Genomic DNA, 19,597 nt, shown 5'->3' with positions numbered 1-19,597 from the left:
GCTCCATTCTTCTCTGAAATCAATAAATAAAAATTTTTACAAATAAACAGAACTTCCCGCCAAGACAGAGGCTTAGGTCCACACGCTTTACCATCCTCCACAACAATAAGATCACAACAACCTCAAAGGTATAAACCACAAAAACTACAAGAAAATGGAGCTGCATGGATGCCCAACAAACAAAGACATAAGGAAGTAATACTCATCCTGACAGACAGGAGGGACAAAGAGGACGCAGTGCGGCAGAAGCATTTACAGCAAGGCAGTGCTGTGGCAGACGAGCGGAAAGAGCAGTAATACATTAAAAGCATCTGGAGAGATACCTGGGGAGAGATCTCAGCACCAGATGGGTCTGTGCAGCTCATGACTCCACTGCCGGGACAATAAGCCTCATTGCTTCTGACTCTCTGAAAATCAGTGGAGTTTGAAGTGGAGGGAGAATCTCTCACTCTCTCAGCATAGTCCATTTGTGTAGAGGCCCTGACATTCCTAGAATGTGTGCAAACCCATCCACTCTCAGAAACACAACCATGGCAACAGCTAGAGGTGCACCAATTTAAATGAGATGCAAGATCAAGTGCCATTGTTCTCTCTGAGATCCATCCCAGACATACAGCACCACAACATGATGAAACAGCTCACCCCACACTGACGAAAAGCTAATGCTCTGCCACTTACAACATAACTGGTGCAACAGCAATACCTAAGACAAACAGGGAAAAAGAGGAAGGCTGTCAAGTAGAGAAGACAGAGAAGTATGGCCCAAAAGAGGGAGCATTCAAGGTTCTAGTGGGAGAACTAAGCAATGAGGAGATAGGCAACCTAACAGCGAGAGTACAAAACACTGGTCGTAACGATGCTCTCAGTCTTGAGAGGCAAGAGTAACTACGATAAATGCATACGAGAAGAAATGAAGGCTACTTAGTGAAATGAAGGAAATACACAAGAAACAAAGAGAGAAGGGAATGAAGCTTGGGTTCAAAACAAAAATTTGAAACCTCATGAAGAAATAAAGCACTCAACCAGTACAGAATCCAAAAACAAAAATTAAATAAACAAGAAGAAGGAGGTTCTGGGACAACTTTAAACATGTCAAATTATGAATCATAGGGGTGGCAAAAGAAGAAGAGAAAGGGCAAGACATTGAAAACTTATGTGAAAAAACAATAAAGGAAAATTTCTTAACTTAGTAAACAAAACAGACATAAAAATTCAATAGGCACAGAGAACCCCAAAGAAGCTAGATCCAAGGAGGAACACACCAAGGCACAGTATAATTACTATCCCAAAGGTTAAAGATAAAGAGAGAATCTTAAAAGTAGCAAGAGAAAAAAAGAGAATTACCTACTCTTCTAAGACCATCAGCCCTGGCTGGTGTGGATGAGTGGATTAAATGCCACCCTGTGAACCAAAGGGTCGCCAATTCAAGTCCCAGTCAGGGCATATCACTGGGTTGCACGCTAGGTCCCCAGTTGAGGACTCGCAGGCGTCAACCACACATTGATGTATCTCTCCCTCTTTTTCTCCCTTCCTTCTCCTCTCTTTAAAAATAAATAAATAAAATCTTTAAAAAAAGAAAAAACATTAGCTGATTTCTCAAGACACTCAGCAGGCAAAAGGGGACTGGCAACAAGTATTGAAAGTGATAAAAACCAAGGATCCCCAACCAACATTACTCCATCCAGAAAACAATCATTTAGAATGGAAAGGCAGATAAAGTATTTCTCAGTCAAGGTAAAGCTAAAGGATTTCATCATCACCAAGCCATTATTATACAAAATGTTTAAGAGACTTATTTAAGAAAAAGAAGAGGCTCAATACTGTTAACAGTAATATGAGATCAAACTCAAAACTATCAACAGAATCTAAAACAAGAACACAAACACAAGACCCTAAGAAAAAAACTAGAAAAGGAACAAAATCGTAGGTATGAGAATCATTGGGAGAGTTATCAGATGCCATAGAAAAGGGTAGAAAAGGGGAAGTGGTGCAGAGTTTAAGAAGTATAATTGGTACATACAAAATAAACAGAGGGATGTTAAGAATATACAGGAAACGCCCTGGCTGCTGTGGCTCAGTGGATTGAGTGTCAGCCTGCAAACCAAGTGTCACTGGTTCGATTCCCAGTCAGGGCACATGACCAGGATCTACGCCAGGTCCCAAGTTGGGGGCACATGAGGCAACCACACATTGATGTTTCTTTCTCCTTTCCACTCTCTCTCTAAAAAGAAATATATATATATATATATATATATATATATATATATATATATGTATGTATGTATATGTATGTGTGTGTGTGTGTGTGTGTGTGTGTATATACACACACACACATACACATGAAAGGTAGAAGCCAAAGAATATAGGTATGTCCCATGAACATGAACTAAGAAGGTGGGACACTGGAGGAAAGTGACATGTGGGTGGAGGGGACCAAAGGGGGGAAAAAAAGTCAGAAAAGTGTACCAGCATTATCAATAAAATATGATTAAACAAAAACAAAAAATAAAGAAATACATAAATAAATGGAGAAAAGTGACTGGACACAAAATTCAAATTACAAATCTGAGTTCCATTTCTACATACTAATCATTAATTCTTTGATAAACAAATGAAGAGTCATGGCCAGGTGGCTCAGTTTCTATGTTCCAGGTCAGAGAACCCAAATAGGTTGCTTGTTAGGTCCCAGGTTGGTGCACATGTAGGAGGTAACCCATCGATGTTTCTCTGTCACATAACGTGATTTGCTCCCTCTCCCCCTTACTCTGTCTATAAAATCAATGTACATAACCTAAGGTCAGGAGTAAGAAGAAAATAAAGAAATTAAGAAGATAGTAAACATTACAATAGCATCAAAAACAATAAAATACATATCAATAAATTAAACTGAAAAAGATGAAAACCTGAATATTGAACAGGACAATACAGTGCTTAAAAAAAAACGATGTAAAGGCAAATGCCTGAAAGACAGCTAGTGTTCAAATTCAAACTTAAATTTAAATTTTTAAATTTAATAAAGATAAAGTATCTATAGTACCCAAATCAACCTACAGAGAAATGCAATTTTGGAAATTCCAATGGTATTTTAACACAAATCAAAAAAGAATCCTGTGGTGTACAGAGCCTCAAAATACCTTGATAGCAAAAGCAATCTTGAGCAAGAACAAATTTTGTTAGCATCTGACTTCCTGACTTGAATCTGTTGCAAAGCCAAAGAACCAGTGTGTTATTAAAATCAATAAAGAAACACAGAGCAATATAAAAGCACACCACAACAAATAATAAACACAGGCACTGATATTCAACTAATCTTTGACTAAAACTTCTGGGCTTAAGAAAAAAATGATTTTCCTATCTAATGCTGCTAGGAAAAATAGATAATTACATGTAAACCACAAAATTGAAAATCACTAATTAAAATTAGTTCAAACCGTATGAAAAATTAAATGTCAGTCTTAAAACTTAAAATACTTTAAAGACAACCTAGAATAGATGCTTTAGAGATTTTTATTTCATTTTCATCTACATCATAATTTTGTAAAAGATTTTATTCATTATTTTCCATGAAGAGGAAGAGAGGGAGACAGAGGGAGAGATTCATTGATGTGCAAGAAAAGCATCAATTTGTTGCCTGTCCCACACCTCCAAGTGGGGACCCAGCTAGCAACCCAAGCCTGTTCCAAGACTGGGAATCCAACCAGATGACATTCTGGTTTCCAGGAAAACACAACACCCACTTACTACTTAGGGCTGAAAATTAGTTTTTGAAATAAGCTTCTAAATATGACAATAACTACAATGCAAAGAGCATATAGAAGCAGTTGAACCTACAACAAATGAAAAGGCTTCTCTACAGAAGAACAAGTGAAAGAAAATGCAGCCCTGCCCAGTGTGGCTCAGTTGGTGTAAGTCACCCTGTAATCCTACAGGTGGCCTGTTGGATCAGGGCACTTGACTGGGTTCCTGTTTCAGACTCTGGTTGGGGCTGGAGAGATAAGTAAAGGATCAATGTTCTTTCGCATATTGGCGGTTCTGTCTATTTTCCTTTCCTTCCTTTCTATCTAAAAATAGAAATTGAAAAATGTATTAAGAAAAGGAAAAAAAGAAGGCAAACTCAGGATGGGAGATAAACACTTGCAGAACGTATACATATATGGCTTGAAGATGCCGTAGATTCCATTCCGAAAATGTCACGTAAATTCATTTACCAGTAAATACAAACTTATATCAAGACTGTTCTATAGGCGGACTTCCGGCCAAGATGGCGGCTTAGACGGACACGCTAGGTCTCCCTCTACAACTAGAGAGGAATACAACTACTTCAAAACAAAGGATAACTAGAAATTCCAGAAAGTAAAACTACACGGAAGCCCAACATATGAAGTTATAAACCAGCGGCGCCCTTTGGGCAGGTAAAAGCGAAAGGGGGCGGAGCTGTTTACGGTCGCACCTGGGACAGCGGCGGGGAGAACAACCCCGGCTGCAGTTGAACCCCCGGCAGCTCGCGACCCCAACGCTGGGGAAAGCAGCCACCACATCACCTTGAACAGTGAGGCCCAGGGGGGTGGGAGGACCGATCCCGGTCTCCTAGCTGAATAACTGTGTGAATCCATCTTGGACCCCCGCCCCCAAAGAAAGCGCCACAGGGCTGCGAAATAGGTCGCGGACAGGCTCCGGTCGCTGGACTGTGACGACTACACAGGCATTGCCCCCTACAGCCGGCCCAAGAAAACAAAACGCATCTGTCAAAATGAGGCAGACAACTATAGAGATCCCGGTGACACAGCTCACCAGGCAGCAGATAGAGAACCTGACAGATGAAAAGATAAAAAACCTGTCAGATGCTCAGTTCTGGGCCATTGTTATCAGGTGGCTTACAGAATTCACAAAACATCTGGAAAAAGATGAGAAGGAAGCGAAAAACACTCATAACGAAAGGAACAAAACCACATACGAGACAGATGGTGAGGAAAAAAAATCCAGAGTTCATTTCAACAAACTGGAATATGGAGAAGGAACAAGAAGTCAACCAATGCAGGGAGAGGAAATGGGAAGCAACGATGAGAGAGGATCAGAAACCTCTAGGACAGCTATAAAAAGCCCAACATAAGAATCGTTGGTTTGCCAGAGAGTGAGGAAGATGAACTAGAACTTGAAAAATTGAGTGAAAATATAATAAAGGAGAACTTCCCAGACTTGGGGAAGGAAATAGACTTACAGGTCCAGGAAGCACAGAGAGTTCCAAAAAAACTGGACCCAGGGAGAACCACTCCAAGACATATTATAATCAAAATGTCAAAAATTAAAGATAAAGAGAGAATCTTAAAAGCAGCAAGAGAGAAGAAAAGAATTATGTACAAAGGGGTCCCAATGAGACTATCAGCTGACTTCTCAAGGGAGACCCTGCAGGCAAGAAGGGACTGGCAAGAAATATTCAAAGTAATGAAAATCCAAAACCTACAACCACGAATACTCTATCCAGCGAACTTGTCATTCAGAATAGAAGGACAGAGAAAGTGTTTCCAGGACAAAATAAAACTGAAAGAGTTCATTAGATCCAAACCACTGTTATATGAGATGTTAAAGGGGCTGGTTTAGAAAAAGGAGGATCAAGACAATGAAATCTAAAATGAAAACTGCATCACAAGAAACAACAGAAGCTAGGGAAATGAAACAAAGGCAAACTAAACAGGCAACGAGAGTGGAAAAAGAACTATAGGTACGGGGAACATATTGGGGGGAGGTCAACAGGGAGGGGGAATGGGGAGAGGGAGGGAGATGATATAGGAATTAAGGATCATGGTAGGAGGGAATGGAATAGACAGAGAGAGGTTGAGAAGAACTGTATGCACAACTAATGGACATGATCTAAAAGGGGGGGACAACTGGAGGGAGGGGGGCCACCGGGTGGAGGGGAGCAGAGGGAAGGGAAATTGGCACAAATGTAATATTATAATCAATAAAACACATTAAAAAAATAAATAAAATAAAGATGATCATTACAAAAAAAAATTGTCAAAATGGAAAAAAATACAATATTAAACTAAAAAAAAAAAAAATTGATTTTATCGCCTCTCCCTTAACCTTATGTCTCCAAAAGCAATTAATAATCAACAACAACAACAAAGCAGAAAAGAGAAAAGAACAAAGAACCTCTTAGAAAGCATGACTGGGGTGTGTGTTACCAAACCCGTTTGAAGATGGTTAGGATCAAAACAAGAGTTCAAGTTACCTCTGTGAACCACTGTGATCGTGCTAGTTGACTTTACTAAACTGTTCTGTGACAGACACGGAAAATTTTCTTTTTTAAGAACCACAGAAGCCCCTGCAAAATCTGTGAAGCTCCCACAGTTTACTCATCAGAGGGCCCTATAGAGTTTCTTGGCATAAAATCCAAAACAAATCTCTTTGTCGACAGTCTAGACCTGAAAAAACACAAAATATCAGGTTGTGCCCAGCAGTATTTGCAACCAAAGACTCCAAAACACCTATCAATGAAAAGAAATTCTGAGAAAGCAGATGGGACTTGCACATATTTTGTCATTCTGACCTCATCTCACGTAGCATCAAGTAGAGTAGGCCGCTGGGACTTGTCTCAAGATTCAAACAGAACCGCAACTGAGCCAACCACACATCAAGATGTGATGAATTATTTCTCTAGCCATAAAATTGAAAGGAGTTTCCACTTCCTCAAATGCTTAGACATCCTTATAGTTAAAATAAGTGCTACAAATAAGGCCACTATCAAGAGAGCATAAAAATTTTCCCGTAATCGATACCAAAGAAATGAAATCCTATGGAAACCTGATAAGGATTCCCAAATATTTACTTTCAAAAACATCCATGACCCACAAGAGAATACAAATGGAACCAAATGTAAGGAGATACCGACACAGGAACAACAGGAGAATATCAGATATACAGAAAAAGAAATACATAATAAAAATAAAAATGGCGCAGTTGTCAAATTACATGGAAGAAATGAAAACTGCAATAAAAATTATTAAAAGAAGTCATGGAAAGAACATGTCATTTGAAAGCATCGAGGTGGAGAAAAACAAAAAAAGGAAATAAAAAATTTAAATATGGCCCTGACTGTTGTGGCTCAGTGAATTGAGTGCCGGCCTCCCAACCAAAGGGTCGCTGGTTTGATTCCCAGTCAGGGCACATGCCTTAGTTGCAGGCCAGTTCCGCTGTTTGGGGTGCATGAGAGGCAACCACACATTGATGTTTTCTCCCTCCCTTTCCTTTTCTCTAAAAATAAATATATAAAATCTTTTTTAAAAAGTTAAAATGTGGCAAGTTCAATAAGGCAACATGATAAGGGTTCCTGATCTTTCCATTATGGGAATCACTGGTGTGTGAGTGTGTGTGTGTGTGTGTGTGTGGTGTGTCAGGGGCAGAGACAGAAAAAACGAGTCTAGGAACCAGATAGGTAGAACATTTATTTTAAAACAGTGAGCTGAGGACTGACTTCTCAAATCGGAAGAGGAGCGGTGAATAATCAAGTGCATGCCTACTCACAGTTTCCTGTACAGGTTCAAAGCAAGCTGGACTTCACCGAGAAAGAAAAACAAAAGTGTCAAAAATCAAAGTCAAAGAGAGCTGTGAAAACACAAAGAAGTAGAAACTCCTTGCACACAGGGGCATGCCTCAATAAGGGTATCAGCAGATTCCTCTGAAGAACACTTGCAGACTAGGAGATTATGAAAATATTATATTTAGAACACTAAATGAAAACCATTAATATTTTATCTGGAAATCCTGTTCTTCAGAAAGAAATACTGTCCCAGACAAACAAACACTAAAGAACTTCATGGTCACTCGACCTGAATTTTTAGAAATGCAAAAAAAACTTCTACAAGATCAAATGAAAGAGTACTAAATAGGAACATGAATAGATGGGGAAGTATAATTCTCACTAGTGAGTGAGAATAAAATCAAATTTACTATACAGTAGCACCAGATTGGTGGAACGCATATTACACAGCTATCATAAAGATTTAAAATTAAATCTAATAAAAATAATGAAGCCATCATTCTGTACCTTATAAGATACATAATATAAAAAAATGTAAATTGTGACATCAAGAATAACAAAGGGTTATGTGGTAGAGAGTCAAAAGGTAGAATCTTGGATGCAGTGAAGATGTTAACAGGATAAATTAAATTGTAAAGAGTATAAGTGGTTTTATGTAGTCTTTTGAAAATGACCAGTGAAAACCATTTTACAAAAGACAAAACAGTCAAGTTACTATACAAAATCATAAAAAATAAATAAACAAAGGCTTAAAATAGAAAAATCTACAGGCATGGTAAATATAAACACAATCTATCAAAGCTTATGTATAAAATGCAATTCTAAGAGAAAATTTTGTAGTGATGTCTACACTAAAAACAAAAAGATCCGACATAAACAACCCATCATTACAACTCAGAAAATTTTAAAAACAACAAGAAAGTACACCCAAAGCTAGCAAAGAAAAAAAAGCCATTAAAAGAAATAGAGACAAGACCAAAAAAAAAATATCTTAAAGAGTAATTTTTTGAAAGATACACAAAATTGGCAAACCAGTAATTAGACTAAAACAAGAGACTCAAATAACTTAAAGAACAATTTAAGATATGACATTACACCCAATACCATGAACCACAATGCAACAGTGTAAGAAATGGTGGCACATGACACAACCCTATGTAGAAAAAACTGTCAAATTCCCACAGTAATCTTCTGAAATTATAAAAAATTCAGAGCCCTGGTCAGGGCAAAAAGAACCTAGGTTGTGAAACAATACCCCATAAGGGGACATCCATTGGGCTATGAATGCAGAGATGGTTGGAATGGCAAAATAATGTTTCCCTTTTCTCTCTGAAAATCAATAAATAAAAAATTTTACAAGTACATAAATAGAACCTCCGGCCAAGACAGAGACTTAGATACACACACATCACCACCCTCCACAACAATAACAAGATATACAACTTCTTCTAAGCTAAAAACCACCAGAACTACCAGAAAATGGAACTGCACGTTAGTGTAACAAACAAATACATGAAAAAACAATACTCATCCTGACAGACAGAAGGAGCAAAGAGGCTTCAATGTGGCGGCAGCATTTACAGCAAGGCAGTAGCTCAGGTCGGCCAGTGGAAAGAACACTAATGCATTAAAAGAGTGCAGAGAGACACCTGAGGAGCAATTACAGAACCACGCTGCTCTGTGCAGCTCATGACTACAGTGCTGGGGACAATAAGCCTCATTGCTTCTGACTGTGAAAACTTCTGGGGTTGAGGTGGAGGAAGAACTGCCAGTCTTTCAGCAGAGTCCATTTCTGTAGAGGTCCCGATGGTCCTAGAACGTCTGCAAACCCATCCACTTTGGGAAACACAACCAGGGCAACAGCTAGAGGTGCGCCAGTCTAAACGAGATGCAGCAGCAAGTGCCATTGTTCACTCTAAGAATGGCTGTCCACATACAGCACCACAACGTGGTGAAGCGAGTCACCCTGCACTGACGAATATCTAAGGCTCTGACATTTACAACATAACAAGTGTGCCAGCTCTACCTAAGACAAAGAGGCAAAAAGAGGAAGGCTGTGAAGTTGTGGAGACAGAGAAGTATGGCCCAAAAGAAGGGAGCAGATCAAGTAGAGGCAACCTAACAGTGACAGAGTTCAAAACACTGGTGATAATGATGCTCACAGACTTGACAGGAAAGATTAACTAGAAAAACGCATAAGGTGAGAAATGAAGGCTATGCAAAGTGAAAAAAAAAATCCACACAAAACAAATGGTGAAGGGAAGGAAGCCTGGGTTCAAATCAAGAATTTGGAACCTAAGAAAGAAATAAACAGTCAACCAGTACAGAATCAAGAAAGAAGAAATGAAAAAACAAGAACGTAGGAACTTCTGGGACAACTTTAGACATGTCAACATCTGAATCATATGGGTGCCAGAAGAAGAGGAAGAGCAAGACATGGAAAACTTATGTGAAAAAACAATGAAGGAAAACTTTCCTAAATTGGTAAGTGAAACAGACATACAAATCCAGGAAGCACAGAGAGTCCCAAAGAAGGTAGATCCAAGAAGGAACACACCAAGATACATCATAATTAATGTCTCAAAGGTTAAAGATAAAGAGAGAATCTTAAAAGCAGCAAGAGAAAAGGAGAGAATTACCTACTCCTATAAGACTATCACCCCTGGCTAATGTGGATGAGTGGATCGAGTGCCTCCTTGTGAACCAAAGGGTCGCTGGTTCCATTCCCATTCAGGGCACATTAGTGGGTTGCACACTAGGCCCCCAGTCAGGGGCTCGCAGGAGGCAACCACACATTGATGTATCTCTCCCGCTCTTTCTCCCTTCCTTCCCCTCTTTTAAAATAAATAAAATCTTAAAAAAAAAAAAAAAAAAGACAATCAGCTGATTTCTCCAAAAAACTTTGCAGGCAAGAAGGGACTGGCAACAGGTATTGAAAGTGATGAAAAGCAAGGACCTACAACCAGGATTACTGTATCCAGCAAAGCTATCATTTAGAATGGAAAGGCAGATAAAGTGCTTCCCAGACAAGGTAAAGATAAAGGAGTTCATCATCAAGTCATTATTGTATGAAATGTTAAAGGGATTAAAGAAAAATAAGAAGCCCAAAACTATGAACATTAAACTGAAAACAAACTCAGAATTATCAACGGAATCTAAGAAAAAAACAACAACCGTAAACCTAAGCAAATTCCCAGAATAGGAAGAAAATCATAAGTATGGGGATCATAGGGAAGATTTTCAGTTGGGCTGGAAAGGGGAGAAATGTAGCAATGGTGTAGGAATTAAGAAACATAACTGGAAGGTACAAAATAGACAGGGTGATGTTAAGAATAGTATAGGGGACTTCCAGCCAAGATGGAGGCCTAGACAGACACGCTGTGTCTCCCTCCACAACTAAGAATGAGTAGAACTACCTCAAAACTAGAGACAACCAGAAGTTCCAGAAAATCGAGCTGCACGGAAGCCCAACAAAGATATAAAGAAGAAATACTCATTCAGACAGATAGGAGGGGTGGAGCCAAGGTGGAGAGGACGCTCTGTGGTGGTTGCAGCACGGGTGGCAGCAGCAGGCTGGCAGAAAGCGCGGTCACACGTTTTAAAAAGTCAGAAGGGACACCTGGGGACCACTCCCAGCACCGGATCAGACCACACAGCTAACGGTCTCAGAGCTGGGAAAAATAAAGCCTCATTGCTTCTGGCTGTGCAAACACTGGGTGTTTGGACAGAGGAAGAAACTGCTGGTCTCTCAGCAGAGTCCACTTGATTTAAGGTTCCCCCATGGTCCAGGAACATCTTCAGACTAACCATTCTGGGAACAACGGCCAGGGCAACAGCTAGAGAGGCACCAGTACCATACAGAAGTGGGAGAAGTGCCTGGAACAGGGGTAAGTGCTGAGCAAGTGGCATTGTTCCCTTCAGACCCCTCCCCCACATACAGTGCCACAATGTGGTGAAACGGCTCACAGGTACTGATGAATACCTAAGTCTATTCCCCTTACAACATAACAGGTGTGATAGCTCTACTTAAGATATAGAGACAAAAACAGGAGCCTGTCAAATGAGGAGACAGAGAAGTATGGCCCAAAAGGGCAAGCAGATCAAGTTTCTAGTGGGAGAACTAAGTGACAAGTAGATAGCCAACCTAACAGATGTAGAGTTCAAAACACCAGTGATAAAGATGCTCACAGGCGTGACAGATATGTTTAAGTACAGCAAACGCATAAAGGAAGAAGTGAAGGCTATGTTAAATGAAACAAAGGAAAATCTACCTAAAAACAATGGTGACGGGAAGGAAACCAGAATTTAAATCAATGATTTGGAAGATAAGGAAGAAAAAAACAGTCAACCAGTACAGAATGAGGAAAGAAGAATTGAAAAAAATGAGGAGAGGCTTTGGAATGTCTGGGACAATGTTAAACATGCCAACATCCAAACCATAGGGGCGTCAGAAGGAGAAGAGGAAGAGCAGGAAATTGAAAGTCTATGTGAGAAAACAATGAAGGAAAACTCCCCAAACTTGGCAAAGGAAATAGACATACAACTCCAGGAAGCTCAGAAAGTCCCAAACAAGCTAGACCCAAAGAGGATCCCACCAAGACACATCATAATTAAAACACCAAAGTTTAAAGATAAAGAGAGAATCTTAAAAGCAGCAAGAGAAAAGCAGAGAGTTACTTACAAAGGGGTACCTATAAGACCATCAGCTGATTTCTCAAAAGAAACTTTGCAGGTAAGAAGGGGGCTGGCAAGAAATATTCAAGGTGATGAAAAGCAAGGAGATCGTCGTCGTCAGCAACCATCCGTCTCGAGAGACGATGGCGTAGCTTCTTGAGAGTCTATCTGCACAGCCGAGAATGGCTGTGCAGTCCGACTCGGGAGTGACAATCCCTGCCGCACTTGTTACAGGTGAAGGCAGATGGCTGTTGTTGCTGCAAAAGCAAGGAGATACAACCAAGATTACTCTATCCAGCAAAACTATCATTTAGGAAGGGCAGATAAAGTGCTTCCCAGACAAGGTAAAGCTAACGGAGTTCCTCACCAAGCCATTATTATATGAAATGTCAAAGAGACTTACTTAAGAAAAAGTAAAAATTATAAACATTAAAATGACAACAAACTCACACCTATCAACAACTGAATCTAAAAAATCAAAACAAAATCCAATTAAGCAAACCAGAATAGGAACAGAATTATAGGTATGGGGATCATCTGGACGGTTATCAGCTGGGAACAGGAAGGGGGGGGAAATGGGGAAATAGTGCAGGGATTAAGAAGCATAACTGCTTGGTACAAAATAGATGGAGGGAGGTTAAGAATAACAGAGGAAAGGGTGAAACTAAAGAACTTATGTGCATGACCCATGGACATAAACTAAGGGGGCTGGGGTTACTGGAGGGAAGGGTGGTACTGGGCAGAGGGGAGCAAAGGGAAAAGAAATTGGGATTACTGTAACAACATAACCAATAAAACATATAAGGCTGGTGTAAAAATAATGTCCAATTTAGAAGTCTATTTTAAAAATGAAAAAGCCCATGATTATGAAAATATTTATTTGTTACATAACCTCCTTTGCTTTCTAGAACCTCATTCCATCTGTCAACTAGCTTATAAAAGTCATACTTTTAAAAGTCTTTAGGTTTTGAAGCAAAATATGAATCCAACTCATTTTCAACCTCTTCTCTTGATGTCAACCTAAGACCATCAAAAATGGTTCTGTAGTCCCCCAAACAAGTGATAATCAGATGGAGCAAGGTCAGGAGAATATGGAGGATGAAGCAATATTTCCCAACCAAACTCTTTCAAGAAATTTTTGGCGAATCAAGCTGTGTGAAGACAAGCATTATCATGATGGAAGTTGACACCCTTTCTGTTGACTAAGGAAGGTCGCTTTTGGTTCAAAGTTGCTTTCAAAAGATGAAGTTGTTCACAGTAAAGATTAGCAGTAATTGTTTAATTGTTGTCTAACAGTTCGTAATGGACAATTCCTTCCATATCCCACCATGCACTCAACATGATCTTCTTTGGATGAAGCCTTCCTCTTGGTTGTTGAATTCCTCTTCCTCCTCGACTGACCCATGATTGGAAGCATTTAACATTATGGTAAAGGATCCACTTCTCAGCACCTGTAACAGCCTCCCTAAAAGTGGTGCCTGAAGGTGTTGCAAAAGCAATGATTCACAACAAGCAACACGCTGTTGCAGATTACCTGGAGACAGTTCATGTGGGACCCATTTTCCAACTACTGAGACCTTCCCGATCCTTTTCAGTTGGTGTAGCACGGCTGTATGGGAGACAATAAATTGTTCTGCAAGTTCCCTAGAGGTAATGGTGGGGTTTTCTGTGACAACAGCTTCCAGCACTTCAGAATCAAGTTTTTCGGACAACCCTCTTTTGGCTATTTCTCAAACTGAAATCCCCACTTCCGAAACAGGAAAACCACCTTCTGCAACTTCTTTCAGTCACTGCATTGTTCCCATAAGTGCTCTGGATATACTTTTCTGCTGTCCTTGCATTGGCACCTTTATGAAACTCATAGAGTAAAACACTTCTAATGTGGTCTGTAGATGGGACGAACATGGGTGCAAATATTGTGGATGATTATGAACAATACATTGATAATCTGAAATAATAAGGTATAAATTAGTCACTGTGACATCAAAAAATTATGAGGCACAAATTTAATACATACTATCTAAAACTTTCTTTTATAAAAATCAGACAGACATTACTTTTGCACCAACCTGATGCTTAAAAAAAAAAAAAAGAATAGTATAGGAAAGGGAGAAGCCAAAGAATATACAGGCATGACCCATGGACATGAAGTAAGAAGGGTCAAACGCTGGAGGGAAGGGGATACTGGGTGGAAGGGAGCGAAGTGAAAAGAAAAAAAACTGGAACAAGTGTAACAGCATTATCAATAAAATGTACTTAAACCTTTGAGTGCATGCATAATTGCTAAAATTCATGAGAGAAATGCCAGGCTATTTTGCTAAGAAATGCAGAGTTTATGAAAAATGTCTATAAAAACATTACCCATAATAATTTGCCAAAAATTTTACACAACATATAGTAAATACACTCTTCTTTTGTAAGCAGTGTTCTTTGGTGCAATTTAGCAAAAAATTCATTGCATTAAAATTATTTTAACAATTATTTTAGAAAAAATAAATTCTTTCCTTCAATATGGCTTTTGAAGTATAATAGATGGCATAATATAAAATCTATAATTATAATTTGGAAAAGCACATAGCAACATGCATAACAAGCAAGAAGTATGCCAAATATTGCATAAATTTTGAAAAAAAAACCCATAACATACAAAAAATAGAACACAAACGGCATTCACACTAGAGACATACATCATTAGATATAAACAGTGAAAAACAGTTTATAAACAAAATGCTAACTCTATACCCTGAAGCAATAAAAACGTCCATTAGCAAAAGCTTCCTTATCATGCACACTGCATAGTTTCGACAATTATTGCAAAGATAAATGAAATTAAAAGGACAGTTTAAAATGTAAGTAAAAATTATAACAGAATTAATATGTCAGTATTTGAACAAGCGTAAAAATTCAATATTTGGATCAACATGAGAAAAAGTTATATCAATATATAATCTGATGTACAAAAAAAGAGAACAAAACATAAAATACGAATTATTCCATTGTTATTTACATTTATAGCCATTGAAAAAAGAGTCACTGGGAACAACACTGGCACTCAAAGGGTTAAAAAATAAAAACTAAATGAAAAAATAAATAAGTAAATGGAGAAAAGTGGATACAAACTCAACATACAAATCTCAGTTTTATTTCTACACACTAATAAAAAATTCTTTATTAAAGAAATAAAGAGTCATGGCCAGGTGGCTCAGTTCATTTGATTCCAGGTCAGAGAACACAGGTAGGTTGCTCATTGGTTTCAGGTTGGGGCACATGAGGGAGGTAACTGATAGATGTTTCTCTCTCACATACATGATTCTCACTCTCTCCCCCTTTCTCCCTCTCTCTCTAAAATCAATATATATACTAAGGTCAGGATTAAAAAGAAAATAAAAATATGAAGAAGGTAGTCAACATTTCAACAGCATCAAAAACAATAAAATACATATGGATAAATTCAAACAAAAAAGGTGAAATGTCTGAACATTGAACAGGACAAGACAGTGCTTAAAGAAAATGATGAAAAGGCAAATGACTGGAAGACAGCCAGTTTTCATGGATTTAAAATTTAATAACAATAAAATGCCTATATTCCCTAATCAATCTATAGATTAAATGCAAGTTGACAATTCCAATGGTATTTTACACACAAATCAAAAAAGAATCCTGAAATGTACAGGGCCTCAAAAGACTTCAGATAGCAAAAGGAATCCTGAGCAAGAACAAATTTTGTGGCATCACACTTCCTAACTTGAATCTATTACAAAGCCAAAGCAACCAAACAATGTCTTACTACAATCAACACAAAAACACAGTCCAAAACAACAATACATGCAACACAGAAATAAACACAGGCACCAACATTCAACTAGTCTTTGACAAAAACTGCAAAAAAAATAAGAAAACTATGGTTTTTTGAATTAACAGTGCTGGGAAAAATAGATATTCATATGTAAACCACAAAACTGGAAACCACTGATAAAAATTAGCTCAAATGTAAAAAAAAGTAAACGGCAGTCCTAAAACTTAAAACACTTTCCAGGCAACTTAGCGAAGATGCTTTAGAGATGTGGTTTTCCTTTTCATCTGTATAACCATTTTTTTAAAAGATTTTATTCTTTTTCTTTTGGAGAAGGAGAAAGAGAGGGAGACAGAGGGGGAGGGAATCAACAATGTGCAAGACAAGCATTGATATGTTGCCTCTCCCACACCCCCAACTGGGGACCCAGCCAGCACACAAGCATGTTCCCAAACTGGGAATCCAACCGATGACCTGTCGGTTTGCAGGAAGATGCTCAAACCAATTACTACTCAGGGATGAAGATTTGATTTGAAATAATCTCCTGAATGTGACAACAATCACAATGCAAAACAGCATATATAAACAATTTAAGCTACAACAAATGAAAAGGCTTCTCCACAGAAGAACAATGGACAACCTGAAAGAAAAGGCAGCCCCGCACAGTGTGGCTCAGTTGGTGGGGAGTCATCCCGTAAACCTACAAGTGGCCTGTTGAATTCCTGATCAAGGCACATAACTGAGTTCTCTTTCACAGCGACAGTTCTCTCCATCTAGTTTCCCTTCCTTCCTATTTAAAAATAAAAATCAAAAAAATGTATTAAGGAAAGAGATAAAAAGAAGAATAGGCAAACTCAAGATTGGAGAAAATATTTGCACAACATATTAATATATGGCTCTGAGAAGCTTTAGTTTCCCTTCAGAAAATGTCACATAAATTGTTTGAATTATCAGTAAATAATAAAGTTCTGTCAACACTATACTGTAGAATGTTAACAAAGCAACACCTGAGTCTAAAAAAACTCTATATGACTTATTTAAAATTACTTTATCACTAACACTAGTAACCAGCATCTGAGTCTGCTGAAAAACTGGCAACACTAAATATGCTAAACGCAGGGTTACTAAAAACATTGAAAGACTAAAAAAAGAAGAGCAAAAGCAGTATCTGTGAAGCCATATTAAGCCAATGTAAAAAGCCATGTTCCAGGAGGTGAAAAGGCATCTATAAAATATAAAGACATTCAAAACTCATTAGCCCAAACAATGTAAAACAATTTTCCATATAAATATGCACAAATGACCAACAGGAATAGAAAAAAGGCTCTTCCTCACTAACCAAGGTGGTATTCAGTAGGCTCCGTGCAACATTACCAACCACAAATCCTTCCCTATGAGTTCAGTACAGCAGGTATTGGTATTGCAGGAGTGGGCGTGGGGGGTGGGGTAGGGACGTACACACAAATCACACCTACCAAGGAAAGCAACTGCTCAGAAACCTGGAAAATCAAGCAGGGCTTACCGTCCACATGTGAGGAGAGAGCAGCCCCTAGAGAACAGGAGACATGGGAAATGCAAAGCCAGGTCCATGTAACTGGCCAAAGTCAGGGTCTTACCCAGAGAGGAAATAAGGTCAAAGTTCTCCAGCATCACACCCAGGTACAGGCGTCTCTGACTGTCATCCAGGAGGCGCCATTCCTTCCTGGAAAAGTACACGGCAATGTCCGCAAAGGTCACACCAACCTGTCAAAATAGAAACAATTGACCTCAGCTGTCTTTTCTGAGAACTACCACAACTTCTTACAAATCGTCCCCACCCTCAACTTCCTCCAGGGCTCCCCAGTTCACTGAGGACACCAGGCCCATATACCAGTGCTGGCCGCTCTGTCATCACAGCCCCATTAATTAGTTATCACCTTCAGCACAAGCAGCTGTTTCAGGCACTGGAGGGAGCGGAGAGCAGATGAATGCCATATCAGCATTAGGACATGGCTGTAGGGTTCCATTCTTCCCCACAAGCAATGCCACTCAGTCTCCCAGATCATGCCTCCAAGACACCGCCAAACACGACCTTATGCTTTACACTTAAGTCCCCCAAAAAGGAAACAAGGACAGTCAACTCACACTTCCTCTGCTAGTGCACTTACTTCAGTGAAGCGTCTGAGCGAGGCTGCCAACGGATGCTGTTGGGGAGGCCGGAAAGTAACGGCGGGAGACAAGGACACCAAGGGCATGGCGGCCCCTGTCCCACTCACCCTGTCAGGGTCGCCCAGGTCCTTACTCTCGTGTGTGCTCTGTGCACCACGACTCTGGCGCCGTCCCCTCCCCCGCATTTCCACCAGCACCCAGCGACCGAGATGTTCTGTGAGTTCAAACCAACTATGGATGGAGACAAAATGCCCCTCGTTGAGCCAGAAGGCCACCCCTGTGCGGTGAACGCAAAAACAACCCCCGTGTTTTTAATGAATGTGAAAATGGTATTGTAATGATCATAATGAAAGAAAATTTGCCTATCACAAACATCTGGAAGACAGGTGAGATGATGTTTCAGGCATTTTCAATGAGAGAAGATTGCGAACTATTTAGAACTTCTATTTAAAGTAAATGAAGTACATATTTTAAATGAAACTGTTGTATGTATAGCTCAGGAACCTTTAAAAATCACATGAAATACATTATTAACAATATCATATGCATATGTGCAATGAATATTAAAAATCAATAATAATCTGTAAGAAATTTTGTTATTTGAAAACAGAGAGTACAGCCCTGGCTAATGTTGCTCACTGGATTGAGCCCTAGCCCGCGAATCTATGGGTGGCCCATTCCATACCCAGGACACTTCATTATGTCTGTTGAACAAACTTTTACCCAGAGCACTTTATTGTAGGGAACCGCCCCTTGTGGTTTAGGGAATTGTAGCCCCAGCCTGAGCATGACTGCTGCCGGCATTTCGGCTGTGCTTGTCTTTAAGACTCAACATAAAGCTGTGTGTGAAACATAACCAAAGACCACTCAGAGGGTTTCCATGGGAATTGGATTTCAAGAATGCTTATTATGCTTTAGATTAGAACTTGCTCTGCTTTCTTTATCATTAATGTAACATAAACAATCTCTAGCAGAAATGTATGAAACCTTGCACCTAATGCCAGTGTGGTGTCAAGATGTCTGATAGACCCTGACACAGACTGGTCACTGTACCTTCTGTACTAGTACATGTAATCTGTTACTGTCAACTGTAATCCTAATGTCTCCAAGCTATTGATGATTCATGAATCTTGACCTTGTATCTCTCGTGTGTATCCTCCTCAATAAAAGGCATGAGGGACGAAGGTTTAGTTGCTGTTCTCCACTAGAGAGGTAGCCACCTTCCTTCCCCCAGACATAATAAAGTGAGGCGGTGGTGCCTCACACACCCTAGGCTCGGTTGGAAGTTGCTCTGTCCAGGAGAGGCTTCATGACCATGGCGGAACAAACTTTTACCCAGGACACTTCTTTACGTCTAGGGGAAGGAAGGTGACTACCTCTCCAGTGGAGAACAGCAGCTAGACCTCCATCCCTTATGCCTTTTATTGAGAAGGATACACATA

General features: G+C 39.4%; 1 protein-coding gene across 1 annotated transcript in view; it reads right to left on the bottom strand.

Annotated features, from left to right (window-relative positions):
• LOC149995298 (uncharacterized) overlaps nucleotides 1-19,597 on the bottom strand; it is a 55,408-nt gene that overhangs the window by 33,403 nt on the left and 2,408 nt on the right. Inside the window, 2 exon segments of the mRNA XM_090259173.1 lie at nucleotides 17,530-17,750; nucleotides 18,155-18,386. Of these exon segments, the coding sequence (XP_090115299.1) occupies nucleotides 17,530-17,750; nucleotides 18,155-18,386 (453 nt within the window).

This window comes from Furipterus horrens, unplaced genomic scaffold (assembly GCF_987537825.1).
Source record: "Furipterus horrens unplaced genomic scaffold, mFurHor1.1.pri manual_scaffold_13, whole genome shotgun sequence".
NCBI lineage: Eukaryota > Metazoa > Chordata > Mammalia > Chiroptera > Furipteridae > Furipterus > Furipterus horrens.
Note: the sequence above shows the minus strand (reverse complement) of the source record. Positions and strands in the feature narration are given on the sequence as shown.